The sequence below is a fragment of the Canis lupus genome, chromosome 22, assembly GCF_048164855.1.
Source record: "Canis lupus baileyi chromosome 22, mCanLup2.hap1, whole genome shotgun sequence".
Lineage (NCBI taxonomy): Eukaryota > Metazoa > Chordata > Mammalia > Carnivora > Canidae > Canis > Canis lupus.
The window spans coordinates 33,073,468-33,088,161 of NC_132859.1; the positions used below are offsets into that span (position 1 = coordinate 33,073,468).

General features: G+C 39.5%; 1 protein-coding gene across 22 annotated transcripts in view; it reads right to left on the reverse strand.

Moving 5' to 3' along the window:
* THRB (thyroid hormone receptor beta) overlaps nt 1-14,694 on the reverse strand; it is a 372,339-nt gene that overhangs the window by 88,536 nt on the left and 269,109 nt on the right. For all 22 annotated transcript variants that reach the window (XM_072792979.1, XM_072792987.1, XM_072792997.1 and 19 more), the window contains one exon: nt 12,868-12,931. In XM_072792979.1, the coding sequence (XP_072649080.1) occupies nt 12,868-12,889 (22 nt within the window). In that variant the 5' untranslated portion in view covers nt 12,890-12,931. The remainder of the gene's footprint in view (nt 1-12,867; nt 12,932-14,694) is intronic.

The window sequence follows — 14,694 nt, forward strand, 5'->3', positions numbered from 1 at the left end:
AAGGGAAAGCAACTTGCCATAGGTCACAGCTATAAAAGTAAAGCCACACTGAACCCTAGGTGAATTTGACCACAGGCCTGTGCCTTTGGTCCCTCTGTTGCATTTCAATGGGTCAGCAATACACATGTGGTTTGGGCAAGATGGTATATACTTTCCTGGTTTGCAGACATATTGTCCTCATTACTTGCCTGCTCCCCCCATCCTATTCTGCACATAAAAGAAAAAGATAAAAGCAAAGACAAAACAAACATAAAGCTTCTCTGTCCTATTTGGAAATCATAGGAAGCAAAAAAACAAGAGCCGAAGGACAAGGAGTCAGGGAGGGCCTGAGGTGAGGGTTCTCCCAGGTGGGGTCTCTGGAGAGAGCCTCAGCATGAAGAGCAAGCCCTCAGTAGTGGCTGCATACAGACACTGTAATCTTGCTTCTTGTGGGGGTCCTTGCACACTTTCCCACTGGGCAGCCAGCAGGAGGGGCCGCTACACCCTTAACTGCTCTGTGTCCTTGGGAAGACCTCCTCGGAAGACCCTCTTTCTCTGGTTTGTAAAGGATCCTTTGCAACACAAAGGCCACCAGCCTTGAAGACAGCTGTCTGCTTTGATGTTTCTCTGTTTGAGGAAACTTGCTGGAACTGAACAAGTATTTACGTGTAGCACAAATCATTATATTTCAAGCCCTTGCATATTAACATGCTTCACAGAATTCTCACCATGTCAATTCACTTCCAAACATCAGGAGCAAGTGAAACGTTTTCCACTTGACCTCTCCATTTCTCAGATGCATCATTTTCATTAATTTATTCTATCTGGAATTTCTAGGGATAAACCTGTCCTCACAGATGCATAGGGCCAAAAGCAAATAAACAAAATTATGACAAATTTGCAGTGTTCAGGAGAAGGTGGTCAGGGGAATCCAAAGCACTCCCTTTTATTGAGTGCCTGCTAGTGACAATGACTGTACACATATTATTGATCTAGATGCCCCCCCCCCCCCTTAATCGCTGCTGTTTCCTTATAGTGTACCAAAAGATTTGTCGTGTAGGAGACTCTCAATAGATGTTTGCTGACTGGTTTAAATAGATTCACCACAATTCCAGGATGGTTTCCTCCCTCTTTTTACAATAAAGGAATTGAAACTGTGAGAGCTTTAGCAACTTGCTCAAATTAACAAGGCTAATAAGTGTCAAACTGGGGATTTGAACCCAAGGACACAGGCTCCAAAAATATATATTCTTTTCACAATAGCATGTGAACTCCAGAAGCAACTAGAAATGGTGGTCAAAATAGATCATCCTCACCCTGTCTAGAGATGGCTGATAGTACTTGGAGGAGGTTCAAAGGACTGTACCAGACATTTTTAAACAAAAAGATGACTTCAATATAAAGTTCAGGTCCCTTCCTGACCTCACGTACTTCCATAATATTCTCTTGCACTCGTATAGCCCTTTGTGACACAGCCTCATCATCAAAATCGGTATGCTCTCTACTTCCGGGACACATGGCTAGACTGCATTCAAGCCTCCCTCACAGTCACATGTAGCCATGTGACTGAGTTCTAGCCAATGGAAGGAATATGAACATTGGGCACCACTTCCAGGCCTGGCCCAAAAAACAAGTCCATGCATCCTTTCATTTTATTTTCTCCCTTCTTCTGTTGAGTGGAGAAAATTATGAAGTCCTAGAGGTGAATGGAAATATAAGAAGGAAGGAGCCTGGGTCCCCAAATGACCATGGGGAATGTTACCCACCGGCCAAGAACATGTGGCACTGGACTTCACATAAACCAGATTTAAAGTTCTGTTGTATGAAATCACTGAGGTTTTGGGTTCTCCTTGTTGCAACAGAGAGCATCATTTTACTAATAGGCTCTTCATGATTCTGGATAGTTTTCTTATCTATTTTGTCATTAAAGCTTTTACAAATGCAACCAGAGCCAATGGAAGCTCAAGGAGTGAGAGGTGTGAAGAATCATTTAGAGAAGATCCAAGACATCTGTGCAGTGCATTGCTGCACAGCCGTAAGCATGTTACTTGGAGTTCATGCACTTCGTTTCTCTACCTGTAATTTTAGACTGTTGGAACAGATGGTCTGTAAGATTTCCTTCTAGTTTTAAACCTCTTTAGGTCTCTTTAGTTGATAAAAAATAGGTATTAATGTGTTCAGAAACTGTGATCTCTTGAATATGAGCTTCTCAAAGGTAAGGATTATTATGTTTATATGGCTAGGATCCAATATCTTAGATGCTCTAATGTTAAATTTAATTAGAATTTTCTGTTGAAAAACTCAAAGACTTTGCTAATGTTCTGATTTATGCCAATGATTTCTTGATCTAATTTGGAGCACAATATCAAATGATTGAAATTCTCATGAATATTTTCATTATGCATTAGTGAGTATGGTAGGCTATTTTATATTCATTTACATAGACTTAATCTTTGAAGAATGATTTTATAATAATACTGAAAGACTTTTTTGATTAAAGTTAGTGCCAGCAGTAATTGGTATTCTGATGGCTTCATTTATACTTCTATTTAGCTAAATAATATAGGAGTATAATTCCTACTTAGGGTTGAGAAAATTGGAGTACAGAATATTCAGAATTTTCTCATCCACATGGGTCTTAACTTGAGGTCCATAAAAGTAGTATTGGGGGGAAACTATGAACAATTAAAGAGTTTGGAAAGGCCCAAGAAAGATGATACAATGATGTGATGGAGCCTATGCCACTTTCATGAAAAATCTTATGCCTTCTGGTTTTGGAAAATATATAGTAATTTTTCTTTATATCTGTGTAGTGTGGGGTCATTGTTCATTTTATCCTGCTCAACAAAAGTATCAGGTTATATATGCTTTGATTATTAAAAACAGGCAATGAATTCTATTATTTAATAAATACTGTTTGGAGGTAAAATGTTTGGAAAAACAGGGCTTATGGGAGGTATGTGTGGGGAAATAACAAGAGGGTCTTGGCAGAAAAATGGGAACCACAATTTGACACTGTAAAAAAGAATGAAATCTAATGATGGGAGACCCATGTTCTTCTTTCTTTTTATTGGCTGCAGCAGGTGTATGTCATCCCCCATTTGTTTTCTGCTGTCACTTCCTGCCTCATGTGCTTATGTCATGTAACGTCCTACAACCTGGGGAATAAGCATCCAGGGAGATAGTGTGTTAGTATGGCCCCTCAGCCTTGGCTGGCATAGGAACTTATGTCTATTAAAAAAATGAAGTAAAAATAATATCAACAAATATTTTAAAATGTTTATATTATCAAGGATTGCAGAAATGAAGAGACTGTATTAAAAATTACCAAGTACCTTTTGCGTGAATTGTTTGCTTCAAATGTTATGTTGAGATTACTGCTTCATTAAAAAAAAATCTTTCCATAAAATAATAGGACTAACAAAGGCATTTCTTGTCTCTCATGTTTTAGAAAAAGAAAGGCCTTAAGTCATATAGAAAATTCTTTCAGGAAATCCTAAGTAGGATGCTGAATTTGAAGGAGACACTAAAGAGAAAACATGAATTACAGGAATGAGCTAAACAAAGCAATAAAGATGTAAGCTTACCAGCAAAACGAATTAAAAAAAAACTACAGACATTCATTTACATCTGTTTTTTTGCCCCATGGTAGTTCAGTTAAATGTATGTGACATTTTTCACAATTAAGTTAACGTTACCAATTCCTATGACATACCTGGTGCTCCCTCAGAACATCTGTGTTGTGTTTCAATGTGCCACAGCATGTGTTAAATGATTTATATAAATCTTATATCCTCACCATAATCTTTTGTGAAAAGTTCAGTATTTTCAGCATCGGGATTTTTTTAAAGGTCCCCAAATAAGCAGTCCAGACTGAGAACCATAACCTGTGGACCCTACTCACCAGACAGCTACATTCTTTTGAGGGCCCAAATGGAAGTCATTTAATTTATTTAAATAACAACAACAGCCCTTTCAGGAACAGCAAAAAACAAACAACAAAACAAAAAAACTCCTCCCATAACCAAAGGCACCTTATAACTTGAAAGCAACCTACTAAAGACAAACGTCCAATAAAATTCCATTTCTTTGATGAAAAATGCTGTCCTAGGAGTGCATTCCTGAAGGACTCTGTGATCATTTGACCTGGACAGGTTGCCATCGTAATGGGCTTTTTTTTTTTTTTTTTGAGATGTTATTTATTTATCCATGATAAGGTGCACGCACACACACACACACACACACACACAGAGAGAGAGAGAGAGAGAGAGAGAGAGAGGCAGAGACACAGGCAGAGGGAGAAGCAGGCTCCACGCAGGGGGCCCGACGTGGGACTCGATCCTGGCACTCCAGGATCTCTGTCAAATACATAAAATCTTTAAGTAAAACCACAAAATTTTCAGTGATACTGATAACCTCACCACCATGTTTGAAGACAACTGTACTTTCCTCAACACTGGATGCACATTAGAATCACTTGCAGAGTTAAAACAAAACAAAACAAAACCAACAACACTCCACTTGTGAGAGGCTCCACCCTAGACCAACCCAGCTGGAATCTCTCTGAGTGGGGCACAGACACTGATACCTTTTGATTGCTCCCTAGGTGACTGCAATGGGCAGCCTGGTCTGAGAATCTCTGTGTCCACATCATGGCTTTCAGAATGGGCTATACTATGGAATCATCTAAATAGTTTTATAAGGCCACTGAGTCTTGCATCTGCACCCACATATTCTGATTTAAGTGGTCTGGGGTAGCATAGGCATCAGGATTTTAAAAAGCTCCCAGGATGATGCCAATATACAGGCAAGTTTGAGCAGGACAAGGCTAGGTCCTCTACCAAAGAGGGGGTTTCTGCCTTAATAAGTTGAGCAAAGACTGCTCAATTTATCTCCTCTGGAGGTGAGCATGATGAAGACTAACAAAGAAATGAGACCTATCACTATTTAAAGTCATGTAGCCCACAGTTTCCCAAATTTTGAGTCCACAGTCTCAACAGTCTGCTCTGGTCACCTTAGGCATGTTATCTCACCACACTGGCCTTTGCCTGCTGCTGTGTACAATGTGAGGATTGGTGGGGGGGGGGTGCCCCCTAGCTCAGCAACAGCACCCCAACAGGAATCATCTGCACTCTCTAGGCTTGGGGAGCTGGACTTCTGCACTAGTTCCCTAGCCAGGGGCTTGTCAGCTGGTGGTGGGGCAGGTGGTGATGGCATAGAAAGAGAACTCTCAACTCATTGCAAACAAAATAACATCACATATTAATTAGGGACTAAACTTTTCTTGGGAGAAATTATTTTCAATCCTTTTGAAGGATCTTCCACCTGCCTATGTGCCACTGCTATGGAAATTCAGGCATCTGGGGGAATAGAGAGGAAGATACTACCACCAAACAGAACCCTGTTAGGTTACATTTGTTTATTTGTGGCCATTAGCAAGAGCCAAATAGAGATATGCTAGGCAATTCTTAGTTATAGTAGGCTTGAAGGAGGTAGAGATGAGTTTATCAATAATGAAGGCATGATGGAGGGGTGGTTGATGAAGGTGCTGAGAATGGGGCTGGGGTGGGAGGCAGGGACAGTGGGGGTGGAGGAAGGGTAGGTCCCTAGGAAAAGCCAAAAACTGTAATGTGTGGCTTCTTGAAATACAGGAGTTGTTAAGGAAATAATTTTTTTCTTTGCTCTTGTGCTTCCATCTTTCATTCTCTATAAAGCCTTGTCCTTTTGACATTTCAACATCTTGATCATCTGGTTGCAGCTCAAATTTGGAAAGTGAAGTTGTTCTAGAAGCAGCTCTATTGGAGGCCCTAGAGCTTTGAGGGAGGATTTTCACAAATCTGGCTGGATTTGGTGAGATTTAAAAAATCTTCTTTCAGAAAGTTCCATACTTTTCAGTAGAAAGTTTGTCCTAGGAAAAGTTCAGGAAATTAAAAAGAAGTGAGTGATGGGAGTACAGAGACCATCAGAGTACAAGAGGGCCAGTTTTTCTTTAGGTAGACTATATGGCAAAGTCTGGCATCCTTTATCAATTTGTGCTGTGCAAAGGATCACCATTCCTTTTGTTTTCTGAGAAAAGAGAAGTATTTGCTTTTGTGTCAAAGAAAAGGGTGATGTGTTGTTTGTGCAGAAATTCATTCTCTCTCTCTCTCTCTCTCTCTCTCTCTCTCTCTCTCTCTCGGCTTTCTTGTTTTCTCCCTTCTTATGGGGAAAACTGGGAAAAAATCTTGAACTGTGGTTCTGGGCTCCTCCCCTGACTGAATACCATGCAGTGATTTTCTTCTACCAATTTGTGCGTGATGGGGGTGAGGGGATGTAAAATTATACGCATTTATGGTTTTTCCTTCCCTTGCTTTCTAAGGTGAGTTCCTTAGGAAGGAAGATGTATTTATTTTGCTCAGTGGGATGCAAATGGCGGAGGAGAGAGAGGAAGCCCACAAGCTTCAAAGGAAAAGAGGAGGTAGAGTTAACAGGGTGGGTAGATGGGAGGAGAAGAGGGAAGGGAATCCTGACAGGCATGGGGAGGGGAAGCAGCGTGTGCAGAGCCACCACACCAGGATTTTTAGCCTTAGGGGAGAGAGAGAGAGAGAGAGAGAGAGAGAGAGAGAGAAGAGGACAAGAGGTTTCAGCAGTAACCGTGAGGAGGGATCTATGGGAGAGACATCTAGGGAGGAACTTAAGGATTTTCTGTGTGTTACGGGTATAGTAACCTCCCTTCTGCCCTTAAGGCATTTTGGGGAAGACTGATGTTTCCTTTCTAGCCTGCTTTCAGGGCGATTTTTGTTTCTTGTAGCAGTGATACTGTGCTGAAGTAGGAGCAAAATGGTCGCCAGTGCTTCATGTGGGTAAATGCCCAAGACATTAAATCAAAGTTCCTTTTTGTAATTGGCTCCACCAACAGTGGAGCTAGCTATTTGGGTGAGTTGGTATTTTTCCTTCTCCAAAACTATTTGTGGCAACATTTGTAATGTGCATAGCAGGCTCTATGGAATCCAAGGCCATGTTTTATTTTTGGCCACAACCAGGGAAACAGGAACTTGGAAGAAAGTGAAATAAGTCTCTAGATGCTCTTTCAGAAGAACTATACCAGGAGTGTACAAATCAATATAAAGTCTCCCAGCTCCTGTAGCAACGTGGGAAAGGAAGCAGAGTGCCATGTCTGGCTTCTGTGGTTGTGTTCTTTGCATGGGTAACCAGTACAAAGACGTGGGGTTTGGAGGTCCTGACTTTGGGAGAGGGGACAGAAAGACCTCCAGCACTGCCAGGCTTTCCCTCCCTGCCCTCAAAGGCTAGGGCTAGCATACTCTGGGTGGATGGTTGGTGCATAAAAGACAAATATGAGAAGGTATTTATTGAGAAAATCTTCAGCTTTAACCAGTCATCCCTGTGTCTCATTAAAAAGAACTGTATGTTGGAATAGAAATGCTGACTCATAACACAGATCCTGTTGAGCTCTGCCCATCAGTACTCACTAGAAGACATTTCTAAGCTTGACAACAAAGACATAAATCATAGGGTGACACTCCAATAGAGCTTACTGTATAAAAATGAAAAACTTGGATATGTTGAAAAATGCCATGCTATCATGTTTACAACTTATTTGTAAATGGTTCAAAATAAAAAATCATACAGGTGAGATAGAAGGAAAAGAATTAAGCAAACGTGATAAAATATTAACATTTGAGGACTCTGGGTAGAGGGTAGCTGGGGATTCTTTGAACTAATCTTACAAACTTTTCTGTTAGTATGGGATTATTACAAAAATTTATTATTATTTCATTATTTTTCAAGAAAAATTAAGAAAAAAAATTTAAAGGTCAAGTATTACCAAAAATGAAAAAAATACTACAATTGGAAAATAATTATAATATTAATGACAATGAATTATTTTCTTAAAAAATATATATGTATAAATCATAAGAAAAAGATAATGGCACAATGGAAAAGTTAAATGAACAGGGAAGTTACAAAAAACTTTTTAGTGGCCAGTATGTGTGTGTGTGTGTGTGTGTGTGTGTAGTCAAATTCATTATCAGTAAGAAAAACATAAAGTTTTGAAGAGCTGTGATAAAATTTTGTCTAATAAATGACTTCAAAAATTAACTACCAAAAAGCTCCAAATTTGGAAGATTTATGATTACACGGATGCTGTACTACTGGTGGGTGTCTCAGCTGGTCTAATAATCTGGTTACAATCTGGCAACAGAAGAGGTTTTTAAAGATGTTTAGTTCCTTTAATTTAGCATTTTTTACTTAGTAGAGTTTTATCCTGAGGAAGCAATCAGAGGTGCAAATTTATGTACAAACCAGTACTCAAGTAACATTATATTAGAAGTCCAACAATCAGAGAGTTTACCAGTAAATGATGGATTACCAAATAGCCATGACCAAAATCTTATTTCAGAAGAGTAGTTATTGACAGCAGGAAACAGTAACAATATGTATACTGTTTGCATTAGTTATCTTTGAATAGTGTCTTATTTTGCTGACAGTAGCCTCCTGATTCCATGAAAAGATGATCTACTTAGATCACAGGACATAAACACAACTGTGATTCTCTTTCTGAAGGAATGAAATGGTTATAAGGAGCATGTGGAAAGCCTAAGGAAAACTTGGAGAGCCGCCTCTGAAAAGTGACGTGGGCTTACAATAAAATATTGTTTTCCCAACTTAGATGTTTTGTTTGACTCTGAAAAACTTGTTCATTAGGATAGTCTTAAAACACAGAAAACATTACTCCAGGTTACTTTTTTTCTTTACATGCAACCATCAATGCCCCCATGCTCTACTTTAAGAAAATGTGATTTATACATGTTCAAATGGGAAGTATTGTAAAAGTAGGAGAACAAGAGAAGAACTGGTCTCCCTTTCTCATTTAATAAGGAATTCCAGATCTTGACAGATTAGGTGATAGGCTCAGTTATTATTCTAAAATATAGTAAATTGCTTCTATACATCATGAGAAAAATATAAAATCTATAACAAGCATGTAGACAATAAATACAAACAAGTGAGTTATAGATGAAGAAATATAAGTGGTCAATAAACATGTAAAAAAATTCCATCTCAGAGGTCATGAGAAATGTGAATTTTTTAAAAAAAATGCAATTAAAAAAAAAGTGTGTAATTCTTTCCTTTGCTTGACACATGAGCCCAGCCCCAAACAAGCAATCTGGAGATCATATGATGGAAATGTTGGGTCAAACAATGAAAACAGTCATATCCTTGCTAACAACCTTCCCTTAGTGCCTAGGATACACTCCATAGTAATAGCTAGAGAAAGAAAAAGAAAAAGGGCAAACATCACAACAGGGAAGTTAAATGGACAAGCAGGCCACGAAGAAGAGATAGAGTTTAAACAACTGAATGGGGAATATTTTATTCACACAGAAGGATTCATGATACTGGGTCTTTAAATGACAGGGGGCCTGACTGGATGGAAACATTAAATTCTGTGCTAATTTTATGTCATATCCTAATTTCATAAAGCCTGGTTCAATGCAAACAACAGGTCCTTGTTTTGGCTTCTTCAGGCACATGTGGAGAAGTCAGGGTTCTTAGTTTTCTTTTGCACCAAGGCCAAAAGCCTCTAACTTTGGTATTTGAATTTTTAGGTATTCATATCTTGGAACAAACTCCCCTATATGGTGAATCATGCTTTTATGCAAAGTAGAGCTCATTATGATGCCATAAATGTTAGCAGAATTCCCCTCAGATTACTTAGGAAGCAGTGCTTAATGCCAGATTAATAAAATACCATAATAAGGCACTTTCTTACTTTCTCCATTAAGAATCAGTGTTTTTCAATGAGTGATTTCATGCAATCCTAATTTCAAACTAGGTAAAGCAATGAGAACATTTTGGCAAGACCCGACTCCATTGTAGCTGATGGATAAATAACCCCAGAAAATAACCAAATTTCCATTTGTGTTAATGCTAAACATACAAATTTATTAAGCATTCTGGCTGAGAGAGACTACATACCAACAACGTGGCTCTTTTATCTGAAAATGCTGGTCTGCTTGCTTTTAGGAAAACAGATTCAATGTTCTTATTCTTGTTCATTTAAAGAATGGCTTTATTTTCATAAAGGTTAATTGATAGCTGTATTGCATAACAGTAATATTACCTATTATGTTTTTCACAGAAGAAAATATGCACATTTGCCCTTTAACTTATACTCCTAAAGCAAGCACTTAGTTCCAATGGCTTACAACTTTGCTATGGTCTTCCATATAAAGAAGCTCTTTAGGTTTCTTAAAATAAACACAAAGCCTGAGATCATAGCAAAAGAGAGAGAGAAAAGGATACTGTTTTATTTCGTCCACAAACAAGGGAGTCTAAAGTAATAATTTTCTCAGCTGAGTCCATTAACATGCACTGAGCATATGTGTGTATGGAATAGATTTTCTTTTGCAAATAGAACTACTGTTAGTTTCCACACTATGAAGCAAATGCTGGGAAGGAAAAAATCCCTCCTCCATTGGAAGGCACCTGGGCTTCCAGCTCAGTATGCAAGGAAGGCATCTTGGCTTCGACAAAATCAGCTGAAAAGCTGGCTCAGTTTAGAACTGTCTTGGGGTAAGCCGAGATTCCTAGCTGAGTCTTGGAGATGAGTGGACTTTGCCTTGGGGGTTATGCTCAACAATAAGATGGTCTGGACTACTTTGGACTCTAGAAGCAGAGGTCTGTGAACTACGGTCCTTGGGCCAAAGCTGGCCTGCTGCCTGTTTTGTAAATAAAGTTTTGTTGACACATAAACAACCCATTTGTCTATACAGTCCATGGATTTTTGCGCTACAATGGCAGAACTGAGTAGTCAGCAATGCCCGAGATATTTACTATATTGGCTCTTTAAAAAGAATTGCTGACCTCTGTTCTATAGGAACCTGGAATGGATGCTCACTTCTTGACCTTTATCTGGAACCAACCCCATGGCAAGTAAAAACTATTGTATTACCCACTTCTATACCAAGCTTTGCAATTTCGTTATGTCTCAGATGGATATGTTCTCTGAGACTGTATCTTTGGAGGCTTTTTCTAGTGGGCAGATTATTGTGGAGTATCGAACCACCCTTGTGTTGCACTTGATCCCACACTATCCTATATCAGAGGGGCACTTTCCCTAGGTTTTGCAGTATGGATACCTGCTGTTGGGTATCTGTGCTCACATGGGGCTGTACCTGCCAAGACTTATGTTTCATTCCTTCTGGCTGAGATCCCCACTCATCAGTAAAAATGAAGGAGCTAGCTAAGGTTTATCTATACTAATTTTCTACTGAATGACCAGGTTTATGACATAGAATAGGTGAAATTTAAGTGGGAGAGGATTTTTGGCTGGGTCGTCAGTGGAATAGAAGGAGGTGAGTATGTTTTGATGCCTGTTACTGAGTAAAAATAGGGGGAAGGAGTGAGATGTGGTTCTGAGGCTCTCACCTACTGGTATGAATTACTCTGGTTTGTTCAGCCACTCCATCTTTTTTTTTTTTTATAAGATTTTATTTTATTTATTTATTTGAGAGAAAAAGAGAGAGAGAGTATAAGTGAGTGGGGCAGGGAGGAGTAGAGGGAGAGGGAGAAGCAGACTTCCTGCCGAGCAGGGAGTCCAACACAAGACTGGATCCCAGGACCCTGGGATCACAACTCAAGCTGAAGGCAGACACCCAACTGACGGAGCCATCTGGGTAACCCATCTTTTTTGCTGTACCAAGAGCTCCAGTATAGGTGGGTAGAAGGGCAGAGCAATGATGCTGAGAGAGGCAGTGTATAGTCATTGGGAGGCTTCCAAACTTGCAGAAGGCTGAATGGCAACTCGAGGTCACTTCAATTTCTCAGGTCTCCTGGGTAATGGATTCTTGGAGAAATTGTCCTGAGTGTTTAGTCTGTCACTGGGTAAGGAGGTGACATGAATGGGTTATCAAAGGTCACGCTGTGCCCATGACATGCAGAGATCTGTGGGTATCTGCCCTGCTGCCATAGGAACTGCAAGAATTGGTAGGGGCTTGGTGCTAGGCTGGAAGGTAGGTAGCAGAGGTTGTAAACTGAGAAAACTGATAGGACATGGGTTTCTTCCAGTCAGCAGACATATTTTAATGGGCCCCTGAGTCTTTGACTTTTTTATAAGTTAATCGTTAATATTTGTGAGTGGGACTATTTCATTTAAAAGCTGGATTTCCAACTTCTTTTGAAAATTTGAAATATCTGCGCATCCTGGGCTTCATCCCTACTTGTCAGTGATCACCTAGATTGGAGGAAAGTTTCTCTCTGAAGAGTACTTCAGTTTTATTTGTGGTTTTCCCTTACACCGGATCTGTTTCTGGCATTAGTGTTATTGGCCTGGTCCCTGGGACCTTTGAGTTTGGAACACCTGCTCTCTGTGTTGCACAAAGAATTCATGCTATTGCAACTTTATGTTCCTTGGGGGTCATTCTGTCTCCTTTGTCCCTTGCTAACAGTCGCTACCTCATTTACCTGCTGCAATCTAATCATATTCCATTCTGACTCTACTGCTAAATGGAATAAACAGCCCGTTTGGGAGAAGATGCCTGGACCCTAGTCATTAAGTGTATACAGCCATTTATTATATTGATCTAAGTGAATGTAAAGAGTCAATGTAGCTAGTGTGCAAGGGTTATCTCAGGATAGCTAAAAAGTAGCCTTTTGCTGTGAATTATCATTTCTTCACCATAGGTTTCAGGTGATGATGCATCTCATTTCTGAAGAAGATGAAAGCTCATTTGTTGGGATGTATTCATAGGATGTATCTGCATTTAGTAATACTGGAAATAATTGTTGCTAAGACTCTTAGGTTGATCTTTTAGAAACTCTATATTTCTCTTTAGGTGGAACACAAATGGAGACATGCAAAGAAAATAAAAAAAACATAGATACCTGTCATACTGTTGGGAGTCATAGGTTAGTAATCATTCTGGACCTTTTTTTTCACTGACACCTCCTACAAAGAAAAAGACAAGAAAAAAACCCACAGGTTATAACCTGTATTTTCCATAATGTTTTTGTTTCAAATAATATCACATACATTAATTAGTTTGAGGCAATTCATTACTCTCAACTCACAACTAGGGAAATTGAAGCATCGATGGGCTCTGTGATACGTGTAAATTGACAAGATGTTTTAATTTTTAATCTCAGGTTTCCTTCTATAAATAAGTCTTCAACATAATATTTTATTAAAGATTACATGTCTCTTTTTCCATCTCAAGTTTCAAGAATGCTACCAGTACACTGACTTGCTGCTTTTCCTGAGAGTGGCTAGGGTATAGCATCTTCAGTCTATATCCTTGCTTCTCCAAGTGAGGGATGTCAATCTCAGACTCACGCACTGGCTCCAATCCCAGCTTCCAGCTCTTCCTGAGGGCAAGCTGTGTCCCTCCTGTCTCTCTGAGGGTTTGCTTCCTCAATCCTTCCTGAGCAAAACAGTCCCCATGTTTACATAAGCTGGTTTAAGTCAGGTATCTGCCACTTGCAACCAAGAGTCTCTACTGATAACACTAACATTAAAATACAATATTAATACAAGTGTGTCAAAACAGTTTTGTCTCCTTTTCATGATCTCAAAGGTGAAACTATAAAATCCCAGTTATGTTCTGCTATACCATCAAGTAAAATAATCTTTGTTTTCAAAATTTCAATTGAATAGGCTTCTGAATTGTGTGTAAAGTAGAAAGTACTCAGGAACAAGAGGAAAAAAAATCTTAGTAAGGCTTTAAAAATATTGTCACCACAAAGTTTAATACTAATTTTCCTATGTAGTAATGTTTTCTTTTAGTATTACCATTACTACTACTATACGATTACCATTACCAGAGCATTAATAGTATAATAGTATTGCTATTATTATAGTATATGGTATTTGGTAGTATTTAGTGCTGTTTTCCTTCAATGACCTCTAGAGTTTTGTAATGTAATTGCAGGGAAGTCTAAGAACCCTCTAGGCAGGTGTCTGGGCCCTCTTTTCCTGGCCATTCTATGACACAGCGTGGGGTCAGTGAGGGACTTTGTTCTGAGGAGTGGACACAGAGAAGGTCCCCCAGAGCCTGGGGCTCACCAGGTGGTCATGGGGCCAAAGGAGAAAACAAAGTCCAAAGAGCTTAAAAATAAAGAAAGCTTGAAAATAAAGAGTCCTTCCTTCCTTCCTTCCTTCCTTCCTTCCTTCCTTCCTTCCTTCCTTCCTTCCTTCCTTCCTTCCTTCCTTTCTTCCTTCCTTCCTTTCTTCTCTTTCTTTCTTTCTTTCTTTCTTTCTTTCTTTCTTTCTTTCTTTCTTTCTTTTCTTTCTCTCTCTCTCTCTCTCTCTTTCTTCTTTCTTTCTTTCTTTCTTTCTTTCTTTCTTTCTTTCTTTCTTTCTTTCTTTCTTTCTTTCTTTCTTTCTTTCTTCTTTCCTTTCTTTCGTCAGGAAAGGAAACAAATTCAGGGAAGGCTTTCACCGAGTAGGTCAGTGAGGAGGAAGGGTCAGGTGGCAATGTGTTGGCAAAGGAGTGGCTAAGAAGTTGACAAGCAGCTCTCTGTCCTGGAAGGGCCGAGACATGGTCTATACAGCATTCCACATCATTCATTCAGCAAGTCCCACTGCTCATGGGCAGGGAAGAGCCTACTGGGAGACCCAGCATTGGTCCGTGTCCCAGATGCTCTAGGTGAAGCTCCTCTCATAATGTCAGCATCTCAGGACCAACTGAGGGGGAGAATGGCACTCAGTTTAGT